Genomic DNA, 12,282 nt, shown 5'->3' with positions numbered 1-12,282 from the left:
TGGGCGACAGAGTGAGACTCCAACTCAAAAAAAAAAAAAAGAAAAAAAGGAAAATTAAAAAGAAGAAATAAATATCCTGAATATTTCTGTAATAAATATGTAAACTGAATTAATAATTTTAAAACTTCTCATAACTAACCAGAGCAATCAGGCACGAAAAAGAAATAAAGGATATGTAAATTGGAAAAGAAGAAATCAAACTATCTCTGTAGGCCAATGATATGATCCTGTACTTAAAGAACCCTAAAGACTCCTCCAAAAGGCTTCTGGACTCAATGAATTCAGTAAAGTCTCAGGCAACAAAATCAACACCCACAAATCAGTAGCACTGCTATACACCAATAGCGATCAAGCTGAGAATCAAATCAAGAACTCAATTTCATTGACAGTAGTAGCCAAAAAGTTAAAATACCAAATATATTTAACCAAGGAGGTGAAAGATCTCTACAAGGAAAACTACAAAACACTGATGAAAGAAATTGTAGAGGACACAAACAGAAAAACATTCCATGCTCATGGATCAGAAGATTCAACGCTTAAAATGACCACATTACCCAAAGTAATCAACAGAGTCAATGCAAACCCTATCAAACTACCAATATCATTTTTCATAGCATTAGAGAAAACAATCTTAAAATTCATATGGAACTAAAAAATAGTCAGAATATCCAAAGCAATCTTAAGCAAAAAGAACAAAGCTGGAAGTATCACATTACTTAAATTTAAATTACACTACAAAATAGCATGGTACAAAAGTTGTTTCAAACAATAAAGAACAGTTCTCAATTCATATTTATGAAGGCAGGATGACCTTGATAGTAAAACCTGACAAAGACATTGCAAGAATATGTTAGACCACCATCTCTCATGCTCACAGATGTAAGCATCCTTAACAAAATACCAGCAAATTAAAACCAGCAATATAGAAAATGATAATACCTCATGACCAAAGGGGTATTTTAGGAATGCATGCTTGGTTTCACGTTCAATTTGTACAATTCACTACATTGACCAAATAAAGAACAAAACATATGACCAGTATTGTTTAGAAAAGTATTGATAAAATAAAGGAGAGTATCTCAATAAAAAATGATCAATAATACGAACCTTGCTAGGGTCCAGATGCAGTGGCTCACACCTGTAATCCCAGCACTTTGTGAGGCCAAAGTGGAAGGATTCCTTGAGCCCTGAAGTTCAAGACCAACTGGGCAAAATAGTAAAACTCCATTTCTATTTTTTAAAAAAAGAACTTTATTAGAACTCTCTACACCTGTTTTATGGCTTAAAATATATGTTTTTGTTTGCTGGTTTTTAGATCTCAAGGTGTGGGGCATGGGCACCATAGTCTTTTCCATAGATAAGGAGTGACGATTGTAAGACCATCACTGTGTCTAGCCACTTGTATGCTCGTAGGACATTTAGACTTTTCTGGTCATCTGCCAAATAAGAACAAGAACAGACGTCCTTCATAGGGAGTTGAAGACTGGGTGCACCCACAGTCTGACCTTACATTCTACGAACTGACATTGGTGGAAATAATAAGCAAATTGTATTTGCAGACAAATGAGGTTTATTACTCCACCTAGTTTTCCCAATCTACAGATGCAGAGTGGGAATCTGATTAAGAGAGCCAGCCATCTGCTGGACTAGGCTGTACGTGATCTGTGGGCCAGGCCCTTGTGACCATCTGGGTCATATTTGACTTGAGGGCATTGCCCTATGGTGGTTACCAATAATAAACACATCCTCCAGTCCAGGGACAGTCTCTGGGCCTTCATGAGGCCATTGCAAGGATTAATATTCATGACATCCCATTCCCACCCACATCACTGTGTTTTGCATGTGCCTCATTCTATTTCCCCAACATCCCCACGATAAGAGGTGTTACAGGGCTCCCTGTTTGGCAGCTGTGGAATCCATACCCCTAGCAGGAACTGGCCTCTCCCCGTAGTCTTTTACTGCTTTATACGCTCTTGCCATCTCCCTGTGTTAGAAGACAGATCTATGTTTGACTTACATCTCATGCCTTTAGCGCTCAGTCTCTTGCATGCCTGTTGTACAGTAGGTCTTAGTGAATGTCTACTGCGTGGAATTTGAGAAACCTAAAGTATGGCCCTCCTAGTCATCTCCATTGTCTAACCAGTCCTTTTTTTTTGTTTGTTTGTTTTTTTGAGTCGGAGTCTCATTCTGTCGCCCAGACTGGAGTGCAGTGGCCACTCCTGGCCACCACAGCCTCGACCTGCTGGGCTCTGGCGATCCTTCCACCTCAGCCTTCCAAGTAGCCGGAATTACAGGCATGTGCTACCACGCCCGGCTGATTTTTTGATTTATTGTAGAGATGAGGTCTCGCTGCCCAGGCGGGTCTCGAACCCGCAGGCTCAGATTATCCACTCACCTCAGCCTCCCAAAGGCGTGGGATTACAGGCTGAGTCACTGAGCCCGGCTACCAGTCCTTTTAAACCTCTCAGCTTGGGAAGTGAAGTCCATGTTCTGACATGAGTCACCAGGGCCACCTCACCCATGATAAGGAGGTCAGAGGGGATCTCACAGTGTTTCTTTCCTGGAAACGGTTTTCCTCCTCCCTTGAGAGGCGACGTATTATGGTAGGGAACTCTTGGCTCCTGAAATCAGATAGGCTGGGTGCCCATAACCATTGTCTTAGGCAAGTTATTTAGTTTCCTCTAAGCGTCAGTTTTCACATCTGCAACATGAAATAATTTTTGTGTGAAATGAGATACTATGCACAAGCCTTCCTTTCCTAATCCCTCAGACTTCTGTCTTCCTCCTCTCCCTGCAAACAAAAACAAAATATGAAAGAGAGCAAATGAGGTAAAAGGTTTTGGGGAATAGGATCCTGCAGGACAAGAACAAGGGGAGCCAGTGGTGACAATGCAGGGCTCAGCAGTCCTGAGCTAGAATCCCAGTCCTGTTTTATATAAAATAAGAAACTCTCATCTGTAAAATTGACTGTTGTACAGCATTTATAAGGATTATAAAAGATATGTGGCTTATCTAGCACACAGTAGGTACCCTATAAACAGTAGCTATTGAAGGTAATATAAGACATTTACCTTTTCCTCATTTTTGCTGTCCACTCTGTCTCCAGAGCAAACTCCAACAAACTCCTCCCCAAACATTATCTTTCTCTTTGCTATCATCTCACCCCTTCTCTTGAACACTTCTCCTGCCTTAGTCTCCCACAGCTCTGGGATTACAGGTGTGAGCCACTGTGCCCGGCCCCAAAGAAAAAATTAAAATGAGCTGGGGGCAGTGGCATGAGCCTGTGGTTCCAGCTACTTTTCCCAGGCAGAGGTGGGAGGATGCCTTGAGCCCAGAAGTTCTAGGCTGCAGTGAGCTATGATTGCGTCACTGCACTCCGATCTGGGTGACATAGCCAGACCCTGTCTCTCAAAGTAAATAAATAGAAATTAAAAAATGAAAGGAAATAAGTTTAAATAAAAAAATTTAAGAAAAATGTTTACGTTCCAATATTAATATTGTGTGTGAGAGGGAGAAAACCTTGGATAAACTGAATTTCTAGAAATCCCAGGAAAGTAGAAAGGGAAATTCAAAAGACTACATGTTATATTTGCAAAACAGAAAGAAATCGCCCAGTTGAAGTATGACTATGAGGCTCCAGTCTTCAGGAATTGTATGTCCGTTCAAATGTCCGAGTCAGGGACAAGGAAAGATGAAGAATTGGAAAAAAAAAAAAGGCAGTGTCGGTTAACAGTTCCTGCGGTCGTCTTTTAAACGCTTGCCCTGGTAATAAAACAGCCCTGCCGGCGGGGACGGTGGGGACATCTCGAGTCTCGGATGAGTTCTGGCAATGAGGAGACCTGTCCCCGGCGCAAGTTTGTGGGAAGCCTGGCTCTGCGTTCTGGAGGTCCAAGATTCTGCACCCAGCGCCAGTTTCCTCGCCCGCAGACGGGCCGTCGGAACCCTGGTGGTCCCGAGGATGGCCCGCGACCCCGGGGGACAAGCGCCGAGCCCAGCGCCCCGCGCGCCCCCCCGGGAGCCCTCGGGGCTGGGGACGTGGCCGATCTCCGCGAGCTCGAGGGCGGCCGCGGGTTCCCGGGGTGCCCCCGCGCGGCCCCTGGCCTCGCCTCTCGGCCCCCCTCGCCCCCACGTGACTTCCTGAAAGCTGCAGGGACCGCCCCTGCCCTGGTCGGTTTCGTTTCCCCGGCGGCCTCCGAGCGCTGGTGCAGTAGTCGCGACCGCAGTCCCTGCGCGTCCCGAGCCCCCGGGAGCGCCATGGCCGAGCTGTGCCCGCTGGCCGAGGAGCTGTCGTGCTCCATCTGCCTGGAACTCTTCAAGGAGCCGGTCACCACTCCGTGTGGCCATAACTTCTGCGGGTCGTGCCTGAACGAGACGTGGGTCGTCCAGGGCGCCCCGTACCTGTGCCCGCAGTGTCGCGCCGTCTACACCACGCGCCCGCAACTGCACAAGAACACGGTGATGTGCACGGTGGTGGAGCAGTTCCTGAAGGCCGAGATGACTCGGGAGCTGCCCGCCGACGGTTGGACGCCGCCCACCCGCGCCTCCGTCCCCAGCCTCGGCGCCCAGGTGGCCTGCGACCACTGCCTGAAGGAGGCTGCGGAGAAGACGTGCCTCGTGTGCATGGCCTCCTTCTGCCAGGAGCACCTGCGGCCGCATTTCGACAGCCCTGCCTTCCTGGACCACCCGCTGCAGTCGCCGGTGCGCGACTTGCTGCGCCGCAAATGTCCCCAGCACAACCGGCTGCGGGAGTTTTTCTGCCCCAAGCACAGCGAGTGTATCTGCCACATCTGCCTGGTGGAGCACAAGGCCTGCTCGCCCGTGTCCCTGAGCCAGGCCAGCGCCGAACTGGAGGTAGGGGGCGCCCCTGTAGGCGCAGAGGACAGCCTGGGCCTGCTGGGCTGTGCAGAGGGGCCACCAGCCATCTCTGCCATGTCCTGGGTCCCCTGGGACATAGGCCTTGCTGGGCCTGAGACTGGGGCGGAGACAACCCCGATGTCAGAGTAGAAAGGAGCTGGGAGGTTATATAGCCCTCTCCAGTCATCCACCAGCCACCCCCCTCCACACACTTATTTGTGGAGGGGACAGCTGAAGACACAGGTGAAATATCTTGCTGTAGGCCTGTCCTTGTCTGGTGGTGTTTAGTGGAGCGTCTTGAATGTCAGCTATGAACTGTGGAGGTTGTCTGTTCCCTCATTAAATCCGAGCAATGCCCAGGAAGTGGGTATAATTAGTTTCATTTTACAGTTGAGGAATCTGAGATCCAGAGACATTAACTTAGGTCTGACCTATGCAGTGAGTGACCAAGCAGGCCTTGGGACAAGGTTGGTTTGGTTTGACTCCACGATTTGGTTTCTCCTGGTCCACCAGCCTCAGATCCAGGTCTGTAGAATTCAGAGCATGGAACACCCCAGAGGCTTGAGGTGATGTAAGCAGAAGGCTTTGGTGGGCCGGAGAGTTCTAGTGATCAGGGAAGTTGTTATTAGAGGACAGAGAGGGAAGGTGGGCAGAGTTCCAGTGATCCCTGGATCTGAGTCACAGAGCCAATGCTCTTGCACCATGGTGTCCTCCATCCTGGCTGTGTGATTTTGAGCACAGGGTTTGGCTCCTGGACCTGGGTCCTCATTAGTACGGCGAGGAGGTGGAACTAGGTGGATTCCTAAGGGCCTTTCAGTTCTGAGGTGTTTTTAGTGGTTTGGGGATCATACCGTCCCCCTGTGAACTCAAAGCAGAGACTGAAATCAAATCGCCTTTTGTTATTTCGGTCTAAGCTCCTAAGTGTGGCCTGATTTCATTTCATTCTTGCAGCACTGTCAGGGAGAACAAGGCCTGTCGTGTTATTAATGGAGACAGCAGCCTGAGAGGTCAGAGGAGACAGCAGGCTGAGAGGTCAGAGTTGGAGGTCTGTGTCCAGCTTTGTGTACTGTACAAAGCTTTGTGGACTTGGGCTTTCCGGGTCCATTTTTTTTTCTTTTAGAGATGGAGGTAGGTCTTGCTATGTTACCCAGGTTGGTCTTGCTTGGGCTCAAGCCCTCCTCCTGCCTCAGCCTCCCAAGGCCGAAACGCCCATTTTAAAAAATTAATTAATTTTAAGAGACAGGGTCTTGCTATGTTGCCCGGGTTGATCTTGAAATCCTGGCCTCAAGAGATCCTCTTGCCTCAGCCTCCCAAGTGGCTGAGACTGCAGGCATGAGCCACCACGCCAGGCTGTATACTCAGCTTTTTATTCTTTATGACAAGCCTTCCTCTACCATTCCCTGCCCTAGGTTGTTCTGGCATAACAAGTCCTGTAACAGGTCTCGTTTTTGAATACTGTTATAGCTGCTCATTGCTGTTGGCAGAGCCAGTCCTAGCTGGGCATTGCCCCCCAGCCTTTGGGTGTCTGGCTTGTCTTGGCCACTTCAGTCTTCACTCTGGCACCTCCCATGTGGAGGACACAAGTCACCAGTCTGTGAAGGGATCCTCAAAACTTCAAAAAGTTTCTTATTCTTATTGAAGGGGTTATTGCAGCTACCAGAGTCCTGAGCCACTTTCCTTTGGTCTGAAGTCATGTGAGCCCTGTCTGTGTTAAGGAGATTGCCACATGTGTTTGATCGATGATAAATGAAGTCCTTCAAATATAGGGCTCAGGGTGCAGTGCTAGGAGCGGCCCTTGGAAATGAAGCTGTCGACAGCCTTGGGAGCTCCGAGGTCTCTTCCTGCTCAGAGCCCTGTGTGACTGGATCTGCGTGGGCCTGCTGTTGGGCTCACACTTTATCTTGGTTGCTGCTAGAAGCCAGGTCGAAGGGCAGTGTCACAGAGGTCGTGTCTCAAACATCATCAGTGACTTGGGCTTTCCGGGTCCATTTCGTGTGACTTTGGTCCCTGCTTCCAGCCCTTACATGTGATTGTCACTGGGGTGTTCGAATCCATATTCAAGATCAGGTTTAGTTTCAAATATCTTGGAGTGGAAAAGGCAGGGAAGTAGAAGGGAGGGCCAGAGTATGTTGAAACAACTAATAAGAGGAAGGAAGTTTTTTGTTTTTTTTTTTTCCTAGAAATTTCCAGCATGCTCGGTTTGGGCATGTGTCTATAATTTTAATATCAGGATCTTAGCTTTGCTAGTTAATAGCAGGGTGGCCATGGGCAAGTCACTTAAATTGCTCCGTGCCTCAGTGTCCTCATCTATAAAGGTTGGGTAATTCCTATCTCATAGTGTTGTTCTTAGCTTTAAATAAGTTAATACCTGTAAAGCACTAAAACAGTGCCAGGCATACAGTAAGTATATTATAAATACTAGTGGCTGCTATTATGGTGGTGGCTATTATTTTCCTTCCCATGTCTGTGCCCCAACTTTTCATCTGGGTAAGGAGGTAAACGATTCAGATATTGATTGTGAAAATTTATAGACATAATAAAGGATGATATTCTTTTCCTTCTTGCATGATTTGCCTTTGTTTCCAGAAGTACCTGGGGCCCAGCAATTCTGAATTAGCTTGATTCAGTTTCAGGGGATCAGTTAATTTGCAGATGGCTTTGGCCCTGTGGGATGAAGGAGCTCTCTTGAACATATAGCTTTGCCCTTATTCCTAGCCTGTAGGATGGCCAGGTGAGCCTTGGACTCCAATTTTTGTCTTCCCACCTCCTGGAGGCTGACAGAGTCTCTCCCAGCTTTCTTTCAGAATTGGCAGCGGCCTCTGGAGAGAACATTTCCAGATTTCAGCCTTGTCTGTCTGGGTCCCCTCCTCCTGGATTTTGGCTTTGTAATTGTCTGCTTTTTCAGCTCCCTGATATCTTTGAGCAGATTTTCTCCCCAATCTTTTGTGCGATTTTTTTGTTTGTCTGCAGTGAGAGGGTTGGTCTGAATGACCTCACCAGCTGCTACCCAAGCAGCTGTACCGTCTTGTTCCGTCCTTGTGTGAGCTTGGCCACCTTGCTGTCCTCCTTACTTGAGTTTCATCAGCTGTGAAATGAGCAAGAGTGAAGAGATTCATAATAATAAAAACTGACATTTAATATGTCCTAACTAAGACCCAGGCACTGTGCTGAGTATTTATATGGTTTGAATAAATCCTCCTCATAGCCGTGTGAAGTGGGCACAGTTGTATGTATTTTGTGCCCAAGAAAACTGAGGTGTGAGACAGTTGCATAGCTGGGATTTGGGACGCAAGCCCTGGTCTGTCCAGCTCCAAATCCTGTACTCTTAGCTTCATCTCTATGCTGTCCCCCTAAGAGAATGAAGGGAGGCAGGCAATAGCAGAAAGTTTCGAAAAGCTACAAGCAGGCAGGACTCGGGTGGCAGCACGGCTATGGACTGGATTCAGGGGACGGTTCCTGGGGTTGGGTGTGATGGGGACTGGGCTGAAGAGCTATTCCCTCACCCTCACTTGTTTTATCCACAGACCAAGCTGAGGCAGAAACTAACTGTCATGTACGGTCAGATCAACGGGGCGTCGAGAGCACTGGAGGACGTGAGAGCCAAGCAGCAGGATGTGCGGGTGAGTGGCAGGGCTCTCCAGTGCCATCCCCACCCTGAGCCTCCCTCTGCCTCCGGGCAGGACAGGCGTGGCTGTGACTGTGATCTGGCAGGTGTTGGGTGTGCGCCCAAATGTCAGGATGAACCTTACAAAGCATGCAGAAAATTATGTGCCCCAGAGAGGTCTTTCGCAAACCCAAGCTGAAAACTACCTATAAACTGACTTTGGGGGAAATTGTTATAAGTTAGGGTCAAAAAGTAATAATTTGGCCAGGTGTGGTGGCTCACGCCTATAATCCTAGCATTTTGAGAGGCTGATGTGGGAGAATCACTTGAGCTCAGGAGTTCAAACCAGCCTGGACAGCATAGCAAGATCTCATCTCTACAAGAAAAAAAAAAGTAGTGATTCAGAAAAAGGGTTAAAAATTAGTAATTCAGAAAAATTGTTATGATAGGAAAATGGGAAAAAAACAGGAAGCAAAAGTATGTATCTGCTAGGGGTGCATCTATTTATAAAAATGAAATGTGCTAGCTTCATAGCATATTGCCACAAACTTGGTGGCTTACAACAAAAGAAATTTATTCTCTCACAATTCTAAAGGCCAGAAGTTCAAAATCAAGGTGTCCTCAAGGTCACACTCCCTCTGAAGTCTCTAGGGGAGAATCCTTCTGTGCCTTTTCCAGCTTCTGGTGGTTCAGGTGTCCCTTGACTTGTAGCTGCATTGCTTGTCTCTGCCTCTGTCTTCACATGGCCACCTGCCTCCTCCCTCAGTGTTTTCTCTTCTGTCTCTCATAGGGAACTTTGTCATTGAATTTAGGGCCCACCTGGGCAATCCATGATGATCTCATCTCAAGATTCTTAATTAAATTATATTTGCAAAGTCCCTTTTTCTAAGTAAGGTTACCTTTACAGGTTCTGCCATAGGAGTACATTTTTGGGGGCCAGCATGCAATCCATTGCAAGAAGTATAGGAAAAAAGGCTGAAAGGAAGTATCACAGGAGGATAATAGTGGAAATGTTGGAGTGAATTAGAAATGGTTTTGTTCTGTCTGTTTTACAGGGTTTTTTGTTTTTTGGTTTTTTTTTTGGTAAGTTTAATTTGTCTTTAAATGGAAAGATTTGTTTTGTTTTGTTTTTTAAAGGAAGATTTATTGAGAGGACAGAAAAGTTCCCACAGTGGGAGGGGACTTGAAGGGGTTACCCCGAAAGATTTGATTTTTAAGTACCCTGTTCCAGAGCCATAGCACCCAGACTTATTGGAGCAGCTGTGGCTTAATTAGATGAAAAGGGGGTTAGAATACCTGTTCTGTCACATACTAGCCTATATGACTTTGGTCATGGTGGTAGATCTTTGAGCCTTAGTTTTCCCATCTACACAGTGGAATCACAACTTCTTTTTGAAGGTGATTGTGAGACTTAAATGAGAGGATGCAGGAGGGCTGTCATGAATTCACCCTCAAAATTCACAGGCTTAAATACAATAGATGTTAATTTTGTTACTGACAGTCCAAATCCACCCATGAGTAACCCATGGCTCTGTTCCCTGTGATCCTTTAGGTATTGAGGGTCCTTCCTTCTTATTGGCCTGCTCCAGGTTGTTATCCTCATCTCTTTGGTTGAAGCTGGGTCAGCATTACATCTTTGTTCCAGTCTATGAGAAAATGAACAAGGGGAAGTTTAGGACAACAAGCAGTTTCCATTTAAGCAAGTGACACTGTGTTGCACATATCACATATCATGCCTCATTAAAAAGAGCTTGTCATATCACCAAACCTAGCTTCAGGAGAGGCTGGAAAATGTAGTCTGGGTAGCTGTATGTCCAGATGAAACTACAGGGGTGTTCTCTTACTAAAAGGAAAAAGGGGAGAATGAATATTAGGGCCTGGGTAGTCACATTGAAGTTGCAGAGTAAAGGATTGGTTAGGAAACACTTGAATTTCTCTCTTCCAATATATTGTCCCTCTTTTTTCTCTTTGTCATGTTTGATTTTGAGCTATTGTCTTAGTCCATTTTCTGCTGCTATAACAGAATAACATAGACTGGATATTAAAGAAAAGAAGTATACTTAGCTCACAGTTCTGGAGGCTGAGAATTCCAAGAGCATAGCCCTGGCACCTGGTGAGGGCCATTCATAGCAAAAGGCAGAAGGGTGAGAGAGAGCACAAGGCAGAGAAGAAATAGGAAGTCAAATTCCTACAATAACTAAGCCACTTCTGTGAGAAAGGCATTAATCCATTCGTGACTTAATCACCTCTTAAAGGCCCCACCTCTAATTACTGTTACAATGGCAGTTAAATATCAGCATGAGTCTTGAAGCGGACATACAAACTATAGCAATATTGAGACCACCCAAGATGTCACACAAAACTCCAGCTGTTAAAGCCCTACTGTCCAACAGAAACACAACAGGGGCCTCAGATGTAATTTTAAATTAATTTGAGTAACACATGAAATTAATTTTAGCATTCCAGTTCATTTAACTTAGTAGATCCAACATATTATCATTTCAACACATCATCAATACAAAAAGTATTAAGGAGGTATTTTACATTCCCTTTTTGGGTACTACATTTTTGAAAGTCACTGTGTATTTTATACTATGGCATGTCTCAGTTTGGACTCATCACGTTTCAAGTGCTCAGTAGCCACATGTAACAAGTGGCTATGTTTTTGGAAAGTACAGGTTTAGAGGGTGATATTCTCTAGAGATTTTCTAGAGCCACATCACGCCTTTTATTTAAAGATTGCCCATGAACTGCCTTTAACTTAAGAAATAAAATATTACTGATGCAGCCCTTCCCCTCTGTTTATCTCTTCTTATATCTTCCTTTCTCTCTTCCAGAAGTAACCACTCATTCCCATTCATTCCCATGTACTTCTTTATAAATACTACTGTTATTTTTGTTTCTAAGCATATTTAGAGAGCATCATATGGTATGTCTTCTTCTACAAGTTGTTTTTCTCTCATGGAGATTTATCCATGCATAGTTTGGATTAGATGTATATTACAAGCTATCATGATCCAGGCTCTTGTTTGTTTACTTTTGTTTTGTTTTATTTGGCATAGCATGTACAAGAGACATCTAAAGGTAACATAGTGACAATTGTAAAGATGAGAGCTATTTTAGAGTTCATGAGGACTGGCCTGGTCTGATGATTCTAGAGGATGTCTGCCTTAATTTATAGACAACTCTGAATTAGTTTTATCTCTCAAAAATCACCCCTTACACTCTTACACATCCACCTCTTTTGCAATAGTCCCTAGACATAAAGAGATTGAATAAGTTTAATTTTTGGCCCTATGTTTCATAAATACAGTGGGATTTAGCAAGAGTCATTGTTTTTTTTCTAGTCCCAGGAGCCAAAGCCCTGTAACTTAATAGCACAAGGATTAGTTAATAGAACATTTACTAAATATATAAAAGGCTTAGACATTTTACTGAAATAAAATTACAGATTACTTGTAAAAATAATATTTATTTAACCAAGGTGATAAACTTTAAAAGCAATACTAAAAGTTAAATGGATATAAAAATGCGAATGTTTTTACAGCATGGTTTTCCTAAGTAATTAAAATCTTTTAAGATAAAACATTTTAACATTAGGCCACAATAGTTAGAAATTGGAGAAAAATAATTATAACTAATTTAATTATATACAAAATTTTAAAATAAATTCCCCTTCAAGAACCTTATTACGACTTACACAGATCACTTTATGACATGTTTGGACTTTTTGTTTCGCTCTATGCATCTCTCTTTTCTTTTCTTTTTTTTTTTGAGTTAGAATCTCACTCTGTTGCCCAGACTGGAGTGCAGTGGCCGCTCCC

At 44.8% G+C, this 12,282-nt stretch overlaps 1 protein-coding gene across 1 annotated transcript in view; it reads left to right on the top strand.

Moving 5' to 3' along the window:
- The first annotated feature begins 4,182 nt into the window (after nt 1–4,182).
- Nucleotides 4,183–12,282, top strand: part of TRIM25 (tripartite motif containing 25) — a 24,800-nt gene continuing 16,700 nt past the window's right edge. Inside the window, exons 1-2 of the mRNA XM_008072019.1 lie at nt 4,183–4,851; nt 8,379–8,474. Coding sequence (XP_008070210.1) covers nt 4,255–4,851; nt 8,379–8,474 — 693 coding nt within the window. The 5' untranslated portion in view covers nt 4,183–4,254. The remainder of the gene's footprint in view (nt 4,852–8,378; nt 8,475–12,282) is intronic.

The sequence above is a fragment of the Carlito syrichta genome, unplaced genomic scaffold (assembly GCF_000164805.1).
Source record: "Carlito syrichta isolate Samal-C Ts95f unplaced genomic scaffold, Tarsius_syrichta-2.0.1 Scaffold314811, whole genome shotgun sequence".
NCBI lineage: Eukaryota > Metazoa > Chordata > Mammalia > Primates > Tarsiidae > Carlito > Carlito syrichta.
Note: the sequence above shows the minus strand (reverse complement) of the source record. Positions and strands in the feature narration are given on the sequence as shown.